The sequence below is a fragment of the Larus michahellis genome, chromosome 9 (genome assembly GCF_964199755.1).
Source record: "Larus michahellis chromosome 9, bLarMic1.1, whole genome shotgun sequence".
Taxonomy (NCBI): Eukaryota; Metazoa; Chordata; class Aves; order Charadriiformes; family Laridae; genus Larus; species Larus michahellis.
Window position 1 is genome coordinate 9,888,189 of NC_133904.1, and position 16,718 is coordinate 9,904,906.

Here is a 16,718-nt window from a genome sequence, read left to right on the forward strand (position 1 = left end):
CTGGATGTCCAGTCTTTAGTGTTCCTCAGAGGATGAAGAGCAATAATATGTCCACTTAGTGCTGGTGAGGAGGTGAGACCGTCCCCAAACCCATGCTCCTGCAGCAGGAGCTCCTTTCTGTAGGGTGCAGGAGCGCGGGGGGTGTCGAATACTTCCCATGCAGTGAAACCAAAGAGTTTGCTTCTCTCCATACGTAGCTACCCGTTCCAAGAGGTGCTCTTTCAGCCTAGGAGGAGTACGGGGCAGCTCAAATGTGCCTTGTTGAGAAGGGTAATGCAAAACTTCCGCCCTGCTGAAGTCCCACCTCCCGTTCAGAAACGCTCCAGCAGTTTCTGGTTATATATATAAGCAGCACATAAACCTTAGCCCAGCCCCCTGCACGGGTCTGGTTTTCACCTTATTTCTCTAACCTTTGGCCTTCTCTGGTTTTACGCTGAAAAGATGAACAGGAAACAGTTTGTGTCTGGATAACGTGTTAGCAAGTGACACTTCACTTTGATTTTTTATTTTTTTTTTTTCCCCTTATCGTGCAGGACATGCTGCCGATGCCGGGGGATCCGACGCAGGGTACTGGCAATTACAACATTGAAGATTTTGCTGACCTGGGCATGTTTCCACCATTTTCCGAGTAGCTTGCGAAGCAGAAATGGAAGTTCTCGGAGGCCATTTCAGTGTAATTTTGGCTCTGCTTTTTCTGTGTTGCGTTTCTGTAGAAGCTACTAAAACCAGAAGCCACGTTTCTCATGTTTCAGATAGTGGTGTAGGGCTTGCTCTCTCCTCCTTGGGGTGCGTCAGTGCCGACAGAGGAGCTCCAGCACTTGCTAGTGTTCGTTGACAGCTCCGTTTAATTTTATTTTATTGTCATCTACCTCAGAGATGAAAAACTTTGCTTGATTTAAAAAAAAAAAATAATCTCTGAGTCTTAAATATTTGAATGTGAATGATACCTACTATTTCCTTTGAATGGTAATTTTTAAATAGATAACGAAGTAACAAAGACTAACAGAGAAAAGGTAAGGTAATGTCTTGTCACAGTGCCTACCGCTCGATTTCGATGCCTTGCTTTAAGCTTGAGTTTCTGGAAGCAGACACAATATTCTGTTTTCTTTGGTTCTTGTAGTTTTTAGGTCACTTTAAATGTGAGATTAAGCAACATAATGTAGGCCTCTCTCACCAGAAGGTTCAGTTCTGCCTTTTCTAACTTAAACTTGAATGTGTGTACATTTTGGTACTTTATGTATATCTTGTGCTGTACGAAGTGATTTCCTGTACTGGTTTCTTTTGCCTTTACAAAGGGTCCATTCTGAGTGTACTGAAAAGGTTGACGATACATGTGGAGGATTTAGATATTGTGGGAGTCTCCATCACTTCACATAGGTGTTCTTACTTTTAATTCAGGTGGTTCTCTATTCAGAACAAACATTTACTTACATAAGCTATTAGTCTGGTTTTGCACTGAATTGAGGCCTATAACTCTATACATTTCTCACTGGCTGCTTTAATTTCTATTGTTCTTGCTTTCCCAAAAATATTGCCTCGTAAAAAATGACTGTAAACACATCAAGACTGCATTTTCTATATTAGCGGCATTTCCTTTCTGTGAAGTACTTTTTTATACTGTGAAACCTCACATTTTAACAGTGCAAGGTGGTGGCCTATTCCTAGGAAATCATTCAAGCTCATTTGCTGCAAGCAGTGAGATGGTTTTGTAGTGTATAATTTTTTTAGAGTGAGTTGGTAATAGATATCAATTGGACTATTGTCCACTGCGTACACAGTGATAACTTGAATTTTTGCTTGGATTCCCAAGCAGTCGCTTCTGTTAGACCCTGTTAACCCTATTCTGTTAAATATGGCATTTTTAGCTTACCAAATATGTTGAGGACTCTTGACTATTCCGAATGCTATATGCTTTTCCGCAGAGGTAAGTTAATCGCCTTCCTCTTGGCCAAGTCACCTACCACGTGTCTTCATCAGAAATGTGGTAGGAAGTTTTTTTTTGTTCAGTATTTCATATGCATGACGAGTTGCAGAGGTTGGGTTGTAAGGTCAGCATTTTTCTCCAGATTGTTTCTTCTGGGATGGGAGGAGAAGGAATCGCTCCCGAAGGACAAGGAGCCCACAGTTCCCGCATGCAGGTTGTTCATCACCATTGAGGTTGGCCAGTGGTAGCCAGCCTTTGGGGAGGAGGAAGGGGGCAGATTCCCTCCGCCTTCGCGTATTCAGGGGCCATCACTGACCTTGAAACAGCAACCCCAGGGCACAGCCCCCCTCCAGGACAATATCCGCAGCACTTCTTAGGCCTCGCAGCACTGAGGTCTGCCTTCTCGTAGCTCCTCTTGGATTCTGGGGCGCCTCCGATGGGATGCACTATGCACATCGCTGCAGTCCATCCTGTCAGGATAACATCTCAAAAAGCAGACAGGTCCCCGTCCTGCAGCCTGTTCTGGCCACCCAGGTCTCACGCCCACAAGCAGTGCAGGCGGCTGGGCTGCAGCGAACGCGACCCGGGGACGCAGCTTTCACTGTCAGCCATAGGGTGGTGTTCCCATCTGACTGTGCTGCTCCGAGAACAGCACGTAGCTGTCAATATCCAGGAAGAGTCCTTCCTACTGTTTTTCTCGATAAATCTGGGACCAGTCTCTTACCCTACCTGCAAGTGCGGCTAGGAATTGCGGTTTTTTTCTGAAATTTTTTTGTCTCGCTAGATGCCGTCCTGGAGAGGCCTCAGACCTCCTGGTCTGTACTTGCCTCACCAAAAATCACACTGAGGACAAACAAAAAACCCTCGTATCTCTTCTCTCCCAGAGATCGGGGAAAATACCTTCTTAGGTGAGCAAGCCTGATGCGCCGTTCTTTTAAATACATGGATGTTCATTCTCTTGGAGCCTTCTCCCGTTCCGCTCTCGCTGCTCGGATGAATGACCGCTCATTGGATTAGTTAAGCAAAGCTCTGCTGTCCCAGAAGGAAATTCATTGATGCCTGTAAAAGGCCCCTGGATGCTGCGGCGGCTGGAGCGAGGGCGTGCTCTTGAAAGGGGGTAATCGCGAGGGAGGGAGCAGTACAGGAGCAGTTTGTATCTCTGCAGAGAAGACGCTTGACATGACAAATGTCAGTTCTTCTAAAATTTAAAAAAATAATGTTTCTCTGTAAAGTGAAAAAGGAATTGAAGAAATGCCGTTCTTCTGTTGTATTTTGCCCAACAAACTGCTCTAAGTGTATTTATAATTACTTTGTTCCTGAATTCAATCTAAAAATAAGCTTTTTAAAGTAATTTTCTTTCTCCTAACATCAGCGATGATAAGTCCCTCAGCGCGCCATGGTTTTTATGCTACTGCAGAAGGCTTCTTGTGTGCAGAATTCGATTGTGCAGTGAGAAGTGCACTGTTAGCAGAATTTCAAGCACATCTCTCTTTTTGTTGTGGTTGTTTTTTAAATACAGTATTATATTTTTGAAGCCAATATGCCTAAGGCATCGGAGCGTGGGCTGCCTCTCACCTTGTAGACCACTCCTGCCTTTCCGGTCGGGAAGGGGGATGGCTACTCTGTTAAGGGGCAGTCCGGATAGCGCCAGGTTCGGGTTTTTTCCCCTGTGAGCCATTATGGTCCCTTGTTTCTGTTCCGCCATCCCGAGGCAGTGCTTTCTTCTTGCTGTTTCCACCCTTCCTTACCTCCCCTCCCGTTCCCGGCTGTCCCGGCGCTTTCCCCCGGCCGTGTGGGAGGTGTCAGGTTTGCCCTTTCCGAGCCAGCGAGGAGGGAGAACTTCATAAGCTTAAAGTTTGGCAACTTTGTGCTTCTGACCGAGCAAACGAGCCGGTTCCGCGTTTGCCGCCGCCGCTGGGCATCCCGCGCTGCCCTCACTGCCCGCTGCTGCCGTGCCAGGGGCATCTTCCTCCCATATGGCCTCGTCCTGGCTCTTGTGGCCAAAAAAGCTGCGTCGCGTTGGCCGTGCTGTACCCTTTTTGTCACGTGTTTCGTTACTAAAGCAACTTAACTTATTCTAGAGACGAAGTTATAAAGCGCGTTTGGAATGCTAACGTTTTTATTACGTGCCGTTGGTGTGGCTTTGCTGGCGCTTTGGCTGCCGGTTTCCAGAATTTCACAGGTGGTGGATTCCTCGTTTCTTTTGTGGTTTTTTGAGCTGGAAATAAAGCTGTGATTTCTGAACAAACTGTGTTGCAAACACAGGGTTTCTTGAAACTGGACCTTTTGGGTTTTAAACCGATGGAGCAAGAAACTGCAAATAGTAATGGTCTGGGCGAGTTGTTTCAATGAGCAGACAGGTAGACTGAGAAGATTTTGGGTACTGAAGTATTTCCATTCATTTATTCAGGCAAGCAATCCTGTTTAGCGAGAGGGACTCCATCACATTACTTGTTACAAGTGCTACTGGCAGTACCTACGGTGATGCTTTAACCAGATATAGTTCCATTTGTAGCTTTGTTGCCTTTTTTTTTTCTTTTGAAGTACAGTATGAAACTGTAAATACTTCTTGCAGTGCTGCCTTTTTAACTCTTAATTACTTTTGGCACAGTGTTAAATAGTGTTGGAATTACCCAATTGCTATGACATATATTTTTATACATAGGTGTACTCTTTTCTCGAGAATACTACAGCCATTTTGTCATTAATGCCTTATCGGTGTCATACTGCTGTTGCTCTTTGTTTGCAAGGTATCGAGTGGACTAATTTCTAGTTCAGATATTTTCACTTTTCCTGGCAGTGCTCAAGTTTGGCTTCAGGTGATTTTTTTGCCAGAGTCCCATTTTTCACAGTTGTTAGCTGTGAGAAGAGGAGAATGTGGGCTTTGTTTTGTTTCTGTTAGTGGAGCGAGGAAAAGGTGATGGCATCTAATTGTCTTTAAAAGGTCAGTCTTTTCCTGCTCCAAACCAGAGTGCATTTCACCGAACTGATGACTGTGGGCACTGTGTAGATTAATGGTCTTTAAAAAAAAAAAAAAAAAAAAAAAAGAAAAAAGAAAAGAAAAAACAACTCCAAAAATGGGCTTCTGTCATTGTTAGGCACTTGGTTACTTATCTGTTTAAACTCTTCATATTGATGTGAAATTGTGCTGTGGATAAAGTGTATTTTGTACTTCTGAATGTTCTATATTTATGACTAACAAGTACAGAATCAGTTGTGTGTATGTATAACTAATAACTGCCTTTTTAAATTTCATTAAAATAAAAATGTCATGAGCTGTTGTTAATTCCTGGCTTTTTGTAAATAAAGACGATACGCTGTTGGGAATTGTCAAGTAGGAAATAACCCTGGATTACAAGATTCGTGACAAAAATTGGAAGGTTAGGCATTGATCTTTGTCTTTGACATCTCCTCCTGTGCTGTGTAGTCGTGGGCGGGAAGTTCTTCTTTTATCTGTCTTGTATAAAAGCTGTCCGAGGGAGCGGGAGAGGAATGATGGCTTGGGATTTCAACTTGGAAAAGAACTTCCAGAAAAACATTAACCAGCAGCCCTGTTCTGCTGCTGGCGCTGAGGTGTTTGAATTGGTATCTGTTTTGTAGAGGGTTTCATTAGAGCACAAGTGATTTAGAATTAATTCATACTCTGTGGCAATTTTTATTCACTCCCTGGGGTGGTAACACAGTGGTTTCTTTGTCCACCTTTTCATCTCATTGTTCAAAGTTAAAAAACATTTGTATCCTTCCCCCAAGCATTCTGGGGACCTTTTCAGACTTTCTCACGTAAAGTGCATTTGCCCTTCGCGGTGGTTCTTCATTGTTTTAACACTGTATTTCTTTTTCGGCTTGATAGGGATTTACCTTGCTAATAGATGCAAAAAGCCGATGACTGGACCGCGGCAGGAGCCGCAGAGGCTGTGCTCTCGGGCCTGCTTTCCTGGTACGGGGGAGGTGGTTTTCACAGCTTGTACTCCATTTCTGCCTGTGGAGAGCAGACGGGCTCCGCTGGGACCCGACGGGGAATCCACTGTTCAAAGGAGGGCGCTGGGATGTGCTTAATCAGACACAGCCACCAGCCCGTCAGGCTCTGCTCACTCAGTGCTCATCCCAAAGAGGGAGCTTGGTCGGTAAAAATGTCCCATTCATGCCGTTTTGCTGTGAAAATCAGGTTTTCACCAAAGTGATGTTCTTACGGCACTTCCCTATGTGCTTGTGAAAATCTGTGATGAATGGATATCACAGAATGGTTCGGGTTGGAAGGGACCTTAAAGATCATACAGTTCCAACCCCCCTGCCCTGGGCAGGGACACCTCCCACTAGACCAGGCTGCGCCAAGCCCCATCCAGCCTGGCCTTGAACACCTCCAGGGATGGGGCATGGACAACCTCCCTGGGCAGCCCGTTCCAGCGCCTCACCACCCCGTTTGGAAATGCAGCCTATCTTCATCATGGCAGCTGTTTGGTGCATTTTAATAGGCTCTTAGCTGCTTTTGAAGAACATCATCCAAGCAGAAAGGCACGCACGGAACGGGTGGTGCACTGACACTGAGCAGAGAATGGTGTGGTTGGGCTGTTTTAGGATCCCTCCTGGTACTCCTTATAGATGGATTGTCGTTAATCTGCGCTCTCGTGGGTTAACTCAAGTGTACTCCTGGGCACCAGGGTGACAACTGGGTGTGGAAGTGCTGGGAGCTGTTAATTGTGGTGTGGAATCTGGGTTTGGAGATACTGCATGTGAAATGGAGCCAAACGTTTGGTGGCAAATAGTCGCTGCAGCTCGGCGTGGCAGGACACCATGGTAGAAATCCACACACAGAGGCTGGCGCACCGGGAAGAAATGCAGTCAACGTTCACTGTATCCCTACACTTACCATCTTTGGCTCCATAAACTGGCACTAATGACTAACAGCAACAGCTCAAGTCTTCGTTATGATGATAGAAACATATTTTTCTTAATTTTTCCATGGGAGGTAAGTCTTAGCCACATTTCCATCAATATACCATCATAGTTCAGGAAGTATTACTCATTTAATTTTCCCAGTTTCTCTCCAAGTTGGATGTAACAGGGACAGATACAGGATGAATTCTTCCATCCTTTTTCACCAAGTTTCAGCATATTCCTGATTGGAAATACTTGGCAGCATCTTTCTTCAAACTTCTTGGTCTGTCCCACATAAAATGAAATGGAATCGCTTGAACTGTTTTAATGGATGTGGGATCGGATCCAGAGGTTGCTAGGGCATCTTTTCATTAGCCCTGGAAAAAATTATCTTCTAATTATAGACTGGCACTAAATACTAACATACAAAATGTGCCATTTGGGACCCAATTGAAAAAAACGTCAACCCAAGGCTCACGCGTGGAAGATGCAGCAGTGCTTAAGTGCAATTACCGTGGCTCTTGCAGGCAAAAAAAAAAAATAAAATGTAACAGCTGTGCACACATTGCTGGGATTGCAAATACGCAGGCACAACTCTGAGGGACAGCAGAAAAGCCCCAGCCACAGCTCGGAAACCTGCCCGGCGCACGCATCCTGCTAGGGAGGCTGAACCACCCAACGCTTTCCCGCGCCGCGGCCTCTTGTAAAATAGCAAGTTCCTCTTCTTAGCTAAGAAGGTCAGGTTTTAAATGCTCGATGTGTTTTTTTTAAAAACAAGAGGACTTGAAGCATAGAAGCAGTGCAAGGTTGAGCTACTTCGGTGCAGCCTGTCGTCCCAAATGCGTTTTGGGTGGCTCACAGAGCCCCCGGGCTGCCCGTCCCTGGTTGCGGTGGCCAATGACCCTTCCCTTGCAGCCCATGGCAGTTCTGTGTGTGGCCCTGAAGCAGCTTCCCTCTGCAAAATACAACACCAGTATAGTTATTTTCCACTTAACGCTGGAACTACCAGCCAGACAGACCCCTTGTCACTGAGGAGCAAAGATTCTGAAGGCCTAAGTTGCTGCTTGCTTTGTAGTTTTGAGACCTCCACGTTGCTAAATAAACACACAGGAGAAAATGCTGCCCTGGCACATGGACACACAACCCACGCTGTCTTCTCTTAGTGCACATAGCGGGAGGCGAAGACTGGTCCGTAATACTTTCCACTTAACGAAGGAATGTGGACTGTGGGATTTATCTCAAAAGCAGCTCTCCCTTGGTTTCCCTCGTCTCAGGCAATTTCAACGTGTGAAGGCCCAGGACGAGGGATACCAAAACATGACTCACGGCGATGTAAATGCCGTGGGATTCCTTCCTAAATCACACTCACTCGATCAAATGTCACAACTGTGTTTCTGGCTCACGTAATTCTGAGCAAAAGACATCAGGAGGCAACACTGTACAATGACGGTGACTGAAGACTTAAATTGATTTTATTTTTTTTTTTTAAAGGAACTCTTGATGGGTGTGTCACATCGTTACCTGCTGCCACCTTCTCCAGCCACCAAGAGAGTGCAGAGTACTCTCTCTGAAAATTCAGGCTTGCCTGAGGTAATCTGGGCCGGTCTGTGGATATGAGGGGAAGATGCAGGGGAAGATGCAGTCTAAGAAGTTCTTCTTTACAATGAGGGTGGTGAGACACTGGCCCAGGTTGCCCAGAGAGGTGGTGGAGGCCCCATCCCTGGAGACATTCAAGGCCAGGCTGGATGAGGCTCTGAGCAACCTGATCTAGTTGAAGATGTCCCTGTTCACTGCAGGGGGGTTGGACTGGATGACCTTTAAAGGTCCCTTCCAACCCAAAACATTCTATGGTTCTAAGCAGTCTGCTTGCCCAGGCACGGGCTGCTGGGGGAAGCAGGAGTATGCACGGAGCATCCCTTCTTCATAAAAAAAAAAAAGTAGTTAGAAAAAACAGCTCCTGTCCCCCCTTGCAGTGTCCCTTTGCCACCAGCTTACAGAGGTGGAGTCACAGTCCCTCCTGCACCTCCCTCTGCCCCCCAGTGCTCACCAGTATGCGACTGCTCAACCCCCCAGAGCAGGGCTCTTCAAAACGGAACAAATTATGCTATAGTAAAAGAACAATCGGGGTTTGGACATTGATTTTACACAGCATCAAGTAATCACGGCCTCTTCCTTTAATACCAAGCACATGTGTCATCGTGGTTGTCTTGTGCAGTCAGGAGAAGTTCTTGCCTGATGATTTATTCCGTGACGTAGGAAGGGGCCTTTGTCATTGTACCCACGGAGCTCAAACACCCAATGTTTGCATCTGTCCTGGTATGCCGTGGAGAAATATCAAACCCTTTCACTGAAAAATGTCATGATTTTATTCTATGCAACCCTGAAACTAGACAGTTAACAGCTTTATGAAGCGTTTGCAGAACTGATACCTTGTTAACATGAAGTGCTTGCTTTTTCCATTGTCTTTTTAAAAAATGCATTTGGTGGGGTTGAGAAAAAAAAAAGATAGGCACATATCTTTTTTTTGTGACATTCCTACGAAAATTTTTAATTATTGAGAGGCTATAAAGTGTTGTGCACTTCCTTTAAGCCATATTGATGTCCACACTGCACAGAGATGCTTAACCTAAAGGAGTTTATTTAGATTCTTAACGTATTTTATGTGACCTCCATGACTTAAAGTCAGAGACCTCAGTGGGGAGTCAGTGGAAGTTGTCGCTTTAATCATTTTAGTTCTAAAGATTCATCAAAGTTGCGCAAATTGACCTAAATTTTCAGGTCCTGCTGAGGGAGCGGGGTTCTGCACTAACCTGCCAAGGCTGACCTGGATGTATCGTCTGGCAATGAAATACTGGAGCAAACCCACTGACGCAAGTGTCAATTATATAAATAAGGCTACTAAGAGACAAAAGCCCTAATTCAGTAAACGGTAATATTTGGTATTTATGGCTCGCTGTAGACATGCGTGACACTTTGTCGCAGACTGTACACCCACCCCGAGCTCAGGCAACAGATTTCCTTTGACAGGTTCATAAAATCCCCAATTTTTCCCTTCTACCGCTGCGTTAGGAAAGGGTGGGTGAGTGGATTTTTGTGCCGATGTTATTATGGTGTCAAGGCAATTTTACAAGACTGTTTCAAAACCAACCAAGACTTCAGCATTGAAAAGAGAGCTTTATTTCTGAGGTGGGAATATCAGAAAATAGATTCCTGTTTTTCCTCTTGTTTTCATGTTCGTTCTCCCATCAGGAGTGTGTTTCACAGCCATTTAAAACACTGGAGCTGAGCTTCCAGCAACAAGTCCATTAATAACTCTGACTTCCAGGAGGTTCTAAAATTGGGTTAAAGTTACCCTGAAGGCTCAAATTTCTTTGCTGTTAAAGTCTGCCATCCAGAAGAGAACAATCTCTCTCTGAAAAAGGAGGAGGGAAAAAAAAAAAAGGCTGTTTCTTTCAGTTGTTTCTCATGAAGAGAACGTGCACTAAATGCTCTGTTGCCTCGGCAGTAGTGGAGAAGGTGGTCTGATTCCTGAACCGCAGGTCGCAGCTGTGGCTCAGGAGGTTCAGTTTGGACATTTGGAAAGACTTCTTCACTCAGAGAGCTTGTGCAGAGTGGGAACAGGCTGCCGAGGGGTCCTGCTGTCTCCATCCTTGGCTGAACAGAGCCTTGGTTGATCGGGTGTCAAGCTGAGGAGAGCCATGCTTCCTAAGGAGGTGGAAGAGGTGGGTCCATGGGTCCTGTACCTCCGGTGGTGCTGGGATTCGGTGGGGCCAGCTCAGTCCCTCAGCACAACCACAGAGTCGGAGAAGGCACCAAGACCCTTATGTGGCCACTGACCCTGAGTCAGTTAACAAGTCCAGAGACTTGTAACCAGTCTTCAGCAAGTTAGAGCAGCCGCAGGACGGAAGATACGCAGCCACAAGACTTCCTCGGGCTGTGGCCACCCCCAGCCCCGTCTCCTTCACGCCTTGACAAATCCTTTCCCCGTGCCCAGAAGCCCTGAGAAAGTGCTTCCCACCACGCTGCCCGTCGGATGCCATGCTGCCTAGCTGTTCCCACACCCATCTCCTCTGCAGAAATTTGTTTTACAACAAGCAGACCAGCTCTCTAAAATGACTCAAGTTGTTGACAAAAATCCCCTCAAGCTGCTGACAAAGCCCCAGAGAGGCAGCCCATCAGCAAGGCCAGGCCCTCAGTTTTGCAAGCAACTTTTCCTTTTTTTATTACAGGCCCTGAGAAACCGGGAGAGGGAAGAAAGGAACCAGAGTGAAGCAACAAAATAGTTATTGCCTGGTTTGGAACTTTTTTTTGCTGGATTATCTCCAATATTCCATCAAATAAAACCCTTATTAACAGCAGAAGGAAACACAAACACGGCAGTTACCAGACGGAACAACAGTGGGAGAAGTAAACAACGAGGATATTTAATGGGTAAGATCACAATTTAGCTACCAGCTAAAATACTTCCCTGTAGGATTATTTCCATCATCATCACCCAGAAGCACCATGGATTGATTGGTGTGTGTGCAGTTTCTACGTCAAATGCGAAGTCTACTCGGTAATCCCAATGCTATGGCAAAAGTATCCTGAATTGAAGGAATCTAAGGCAGCAGGCTGTAATTTCACATGGTGCCACAGTACAGGCCCTGGTTCAATATTAGTTTAGGTTTTATTTGATTTTTAACTGTCTGAGCTAGAATTAGTGCCAGTCATTTCATGGTACTTCCAGCCCCACTGCCATGCAAGCTCCTGTTCAGGTGTAATATTTGTTATGTACGTCAGCTTTTTGGAAATTGATGCTTTTTAATCGTTAATATTCCTGGGCTAAAAGCTAGCGCTGCTGCTCGTTCACCTTCTCACTTGGCTGAGGCTCTGCAAAGCTGTGGTGGTTTTACCAAGACGGCTCCTGTTCCTTTGCTGCGAGGAAAAGTGACGAAGTGTTGCAGCGTGCTTATGGGTGATGGCGATTTGGAGCAGAAAAGACTTGCACAAGAGCACGTCAGATGCATCGTTTCTGATGCAGAGACTGGCTAACCCAAACCCACCAGAGGTGAAGGCAGAGAAGAAAGTTAGAGCCAACGCACCCCTCCGCAGTCGTTACTGGGGTGTTTTCGTCCCTCTCTACCCGACCAGGACCTAGTTCTCTCCCGCCCCAGGGTCAACACATGGATCCTCAACATCAAGCTGTGACGAGGAGATGCCTTTTTGGGATGCTGAAGCACAGAGGGGTTAACTGACTTGGTCTGCACACCAAAGCGAATCGCTGGTGACCCAGAATCACAATGTGGGAGTTCCTGCCTCCTAGGCCCGTGCTCATTCCACTGGACCACACTGCCTCCTGAGAAAATATGTTTTAATGGTATCTGGCCAGCTGTGTAAACATGTCAAGAGACAGCCGTGTAAAACTGAACTGCTCCCATTATGCGAGTTACAGTCTATTTTATTTGTAAGCACAAATCCTAAACCCCTCCTCCAAAATGATATTTTTGCAAACAAAAAATAGGGAAATGAGAAAAAAAAACAAAAAATAATTCCAGAAAATGTTGATGTTTGGGGCTACGGGTGACATGACCAAGTTCATTTCCCCTTGGACAATGAGCCTATTCACCTCTACCAGCCTCCACTTTCCGACCTGGCTCCCTGTCAGAGCTGGTTCCGGGGACGGATGGGCCGATGCCGCTGTGGAGGATGGGGGAGGCACCTCTCTCTTCTCCTTACGAGGGTTCCTCAGCCTTCGAACAACAACCTCTCCCCTGCTTGAAAATATGTTGCTGTAAGAATCCAAGCTATCAGTTAATGAGTCCTGAAACTCCTGGACGATAATGAGATCTGAGTACCCTCAGTGTTCAGTATTATGTTTTCTCATTTGGGCTGTGTTAGCAGAAGACAAAACTGCCTGGTGTAGGACACAGCCAACCGCCCAACAAGAGATCTTTATGCCTTTTTTTTAAATACGCCTTTTTCCACCTGAGCATTGCAGGGTACAGCAGAAAAAGCGACAGGTTGTATTTAACACTAATGTGACCGATCCGCCCAAAGGCAGTTGTAGCAACATCTGATACAATGATTTTTTTCCTGTTTTCTGTTATAAAACCAGAGAATGGGTCTTCACTTACTGACGCTCCAAAAGGATGAAAAATGGCGTTTGGCGGTAAGTGCTCGGCCTTTGCTTAAGCTAATTCCTCTCCAACCAAATGTTTCAGTCTTCTGTGGGGCTCATTATGTCTTAAAGGAAAAATGACTGTTGTACTTGCTTCCTAGCCCACGGCCAAGGGCCCTTCTCCTGGCGGTGCAGGTGGCACAGGCACTCCGGGACTCAAATCGCTTCCCTTTGCTCCAGCGTGTGGGCACAGCTGCAGCAAAAAATAGGGAAATTTCTCACTTCCAAACACTTTGGTTCAGGTTCTGGTGTTGATGCAGTTGCTAAGTGACAGCATTTCCCTCATCCCACTGCTCCGTACTCCGCTCCAAAGCAGTGGAAAGCTTTATCCACAGGAGCAGGCTGTGACAGCGTTGTTCAGCTCTCAGCTTTGCTCTTGGGCATGGATCGCATTGTTTCTGCAGCGTTTATCAGCAGTGTTTTTTCTTGTTCTCTCCAGCAGTTACAGGCAGAGCCGGGTTCCCCGGGGAGCTCCACGGGTGCGGGGCTGGAGACCCAGCGCGTGGCTCCTGTGCTCTGGCTGCACGGGGACGGCATGGAAGAGAAACGTTCCCCGTCTGCGTCACTTGCGGCAAGCTTGCCCCACAGGGTCTTCAAAGTCCACAGAGGCCGTCTCAGGCTGGAGCGTGAGTGGCAGCAGTAAGTAATGAGCCAAGCACTGCAAAAAGGCCCAGCTCGGCTCAATACGTTACCGATAACGTATTATTTTCAGTCTTTCTTTAGTGGGATTGTGCTGGAGCCTGCGATCCCTGCTCATGCTGTCATGCTAAGCAGTGGGTAATACAAATAAAAAGGCAGTCTCTGTCCCAGTGAAGTGAATGAGGGATGGTTCAGAAATTCCAGGTGTGTTAATGAAGCAGGAATGCCCAGTACGGGCAGGAAGGAAGTTTGAGTGTTGGATGCTAAAGAAAACGCCCGCGTTGGCAAGGCTGGAGCAGATATTTCTCACAGAGCAAATCACCGGTAGGGAGATTTCATGGCTCATTTCTTATCTGGATTTCCTGCTGGGACCATGACTTCCATGATTTTCCCCTTCTTCCTTGCCCTCCCCTGTCCCATCCCCAGCCCTTTCGGGTCTGGATTTGGCTCCAGGAGGTAACCCCACCCCATGGGTGAGAAAATCCCTCTCTGGGCTCATCTGGTGTGATATGTGCCCCAGGCACAGTGATTCGGGGCTGACTCCGGCTGTGCCGGGCCCCAGCACTGGCAATGCAGCAGATTAACCTCTTCCTGGCCCTTGGTAGGTCAGTAGATTTGTTCAGCTCACCCAGGTGGGCAGGTCTGGGCCTCTCCCGTAGAATCATAGAATTGTCTAGGTTGGAAGGGACCTTTTAGATCATCGAGTCCAACCATTAGCCTAACACTGACAAAACCACCACTAACCCATGTCCCTCAGCACCACGTCTATCTGGCTTTTAAATACCTCCAGGGATGGTGATTCCACCACTCCCCTGGGCAGCCTGTTCCAATGTTTGACAACCCTTTCGGTGAAGAAATTTTTCCTAATATCCATCCTAAACCTCCCCTGGCACAATTTAAGGCTCTTTCCTCTTGTGCTATCACTTGTTACTTGGGAGAAGAGACCGACCCCCACCTGGCTACCCCCTCCTTTCAGGGAGCTGTAGAGAGTGAGAAGGTCTCCGTTCAGCCTCCTTTTCTCCAGGCTGAACACCCCCAGCTCCCTCAGCTGCTCCTCGTAAGTCTTGTGCTCCAGACCCCTCACCAGCTTCGTTGCCCTTCTCTGGACACGCTCCAGAATCTCAATGTCTTTCTTGTAGTGAGGCGCCCAAAACCGAACTTTACGTGGGCGTGAAGCCCAGCACGGTGCAGCCGTGTGGTGGGAGGGCTGGGCAGTCTGTGCCGGGTTCGGGAGGAGATGCCATGTGCTTCACCAGCCCCATCCCAACCGGGTGCCCACCAGCAGCTGCGTGACGTTGGTGGTGGGTCTGTCAGACCAGGCGTTCTCACGTGAGGCTCCTCTGCTCTCCATTACACCAAGGCTGGGGGAAAAGTGCCCAGCTGCCTCCTAAGGTGTCCGAGGTGATGGGCCGGCTCTGAATTTTGCTGACGGGGACTGCAGTGGAGGGCTTTTGTTGAGGCCCCAGCTCAGGGCAGGATTTTAGCAGGTGTTTGGGTCTCCCTGCGGCCAGCTTCCGGCAGGCTGAAAGCCGCCTTTCAGCATTACCAGTGATGACATTGGGTGAGAAAACATTTATTTTTTTTTTTAAACGGTAATTTCTTCAAAGCAAAATGTGAAAAGCCAAAAGTCCTTCTCAAACTAGAATTTGCTTCCTAGAGTCGAGCACCAAAAACTAATGAAAGCCAGATGCCTCGGCCCGTCCCAGGAACAGGGAAGGGAAGAAAAACCGACCTCAGCAGCCTGAAAATCTGCAGTCACAGGAACCTGCTCCAGGACCCAGGGTCTCCCTAGCAAAAGAGGAGTCTGGGAAGGGCATGTGTTTGTGACACCGAAACGTGGTGCGCGCAGGCGGTGGCGGGGACCGGCACTGCTGGCACCAGGTGAGGAAGCCTCCAGGGGCTGGGCTGCTTCCAGGATCTGCCCGGCGGGGAGGGAGGATGTCGAAAGCTGCTTTGGGGTGCCCAGGGCTCTGGGGCACTAATGAAAACCCTGATGAACCTGAAAGCCCGCTGATGCAAAAACTGTGTAGGTGTTTAGGGTCCTTCCTGGATGGAGACAGCAATTTGGAGCTGAGCTGTGACGAGCTGTGCTACACAACCATCAGAGACAAGCCCAGCTTGGCCACCCCTTGCCCCCAGCTTTCCTGTTGTGGTGCTGGTGCGTAAGGCAGCGCCGGACTGCGCTCCTATGGCGTGTTCATCCTACCCTTCTGCGTCACCTTTTTGTGAGAAAAGAGGTGGGAGTTGTACGTTTGTTGATGACAATATATGAGCATGGCAGAAACGAGTCTGACGCACTTTCTGAAGGACCAAGGTCACCATACCAGTGTGTGGATTTGCAGGAATATACGTCTGAAGTAGGTGCGTGTGCATGTATGAATGTATATGCATCTGTCTGTATGTAGACACTTGAGCAAAACATATATGGGCTGGAAAATACCTGAAAGGGCTATGAATAATAGGTATGGTGGGCGAGAGAAGAGAGTCCCCTCCTTTCCCTGGGCTCCCACAGCTGCCCCACCTCTGCCAAAGACAATGGCAGGAAGCCAAGGGGGAAGAAAGGGACCGGGGGGGAGCTGAACCAGGCTGGGCTTCCTCTGTTTCACACTGAAAGTACGGAAATTCGAGGCTTAAGACTTTTTTTTTTTCATGAATGTTTCATTTGGAGCGAAAGAGCTCGTAGAGCGGTGCTCACTAGCCGTGCCCCTGGGCTCAGGCTGCGGGATTTCATCCAGTCCTGCTGACTTTTCTGGGTGGGGATGAAACACCGATTTCCTCTCAGGAAAGCTCATCTCTTCCTGGGAATGGGGAAATAGTGCTGACAGCGCGTATACCTTCTGGGAGGAACAAGAGAGGAACAAACCCAGCCAGTTCAAGGTTTTGCAAGCGGTGCAGACATCGGAGAATAATCTCTAGTAATGAGAGCCTGATAAGCATTTTGTTACAGCCACTTAATGCATGTGCTTGCCTGATCCCGAGCTCAGATATTCCTGCCCTGGTGTCCCGGTTCAGGCCGGAGAAGGATGACAGATCCAGGCAGCCACAAGTCTCCGTGTGCTCTGGATCTGGCCCGTGCTAACGCTGCCCGCAGGGGTGGATCAGCAGAGACGGCGCCCGGCC

The 16,718-nt window shown here is 47.5% G+C and overlaps 1 protein-coding gene across 4 annotated transcripts in view; it reads left to right on the top strand.

The window, feature by feature from the left end:
- The window catches only part of ARNT2 (aryl hydrocarbon receptor nuclear translocator 2), a 108,119-nt gene extending 103,172 nt beyond the window's left edge, over nucleotides 1–4,947 (top strand). For all 4 annotated transcript variants that reach the window (XM_074599864.1, XM_074599866.1, XM_074599865.1 and 1 more), the window contains one exon: nucleotides 534–4,947. In XM_074599864.1, coding sequence (XP_074455965.1) covers nucleotides 534–632 — 99 coding nt within the window. In that variant the 3' untranslated portion in view covers nucleotides 633–4,947. The remainder of the gene's footprint in view (nucleotides 1–533) is intronic.
- Nucleotides 4,948–16,718: the final 11,771 nt, after the last annotated feature.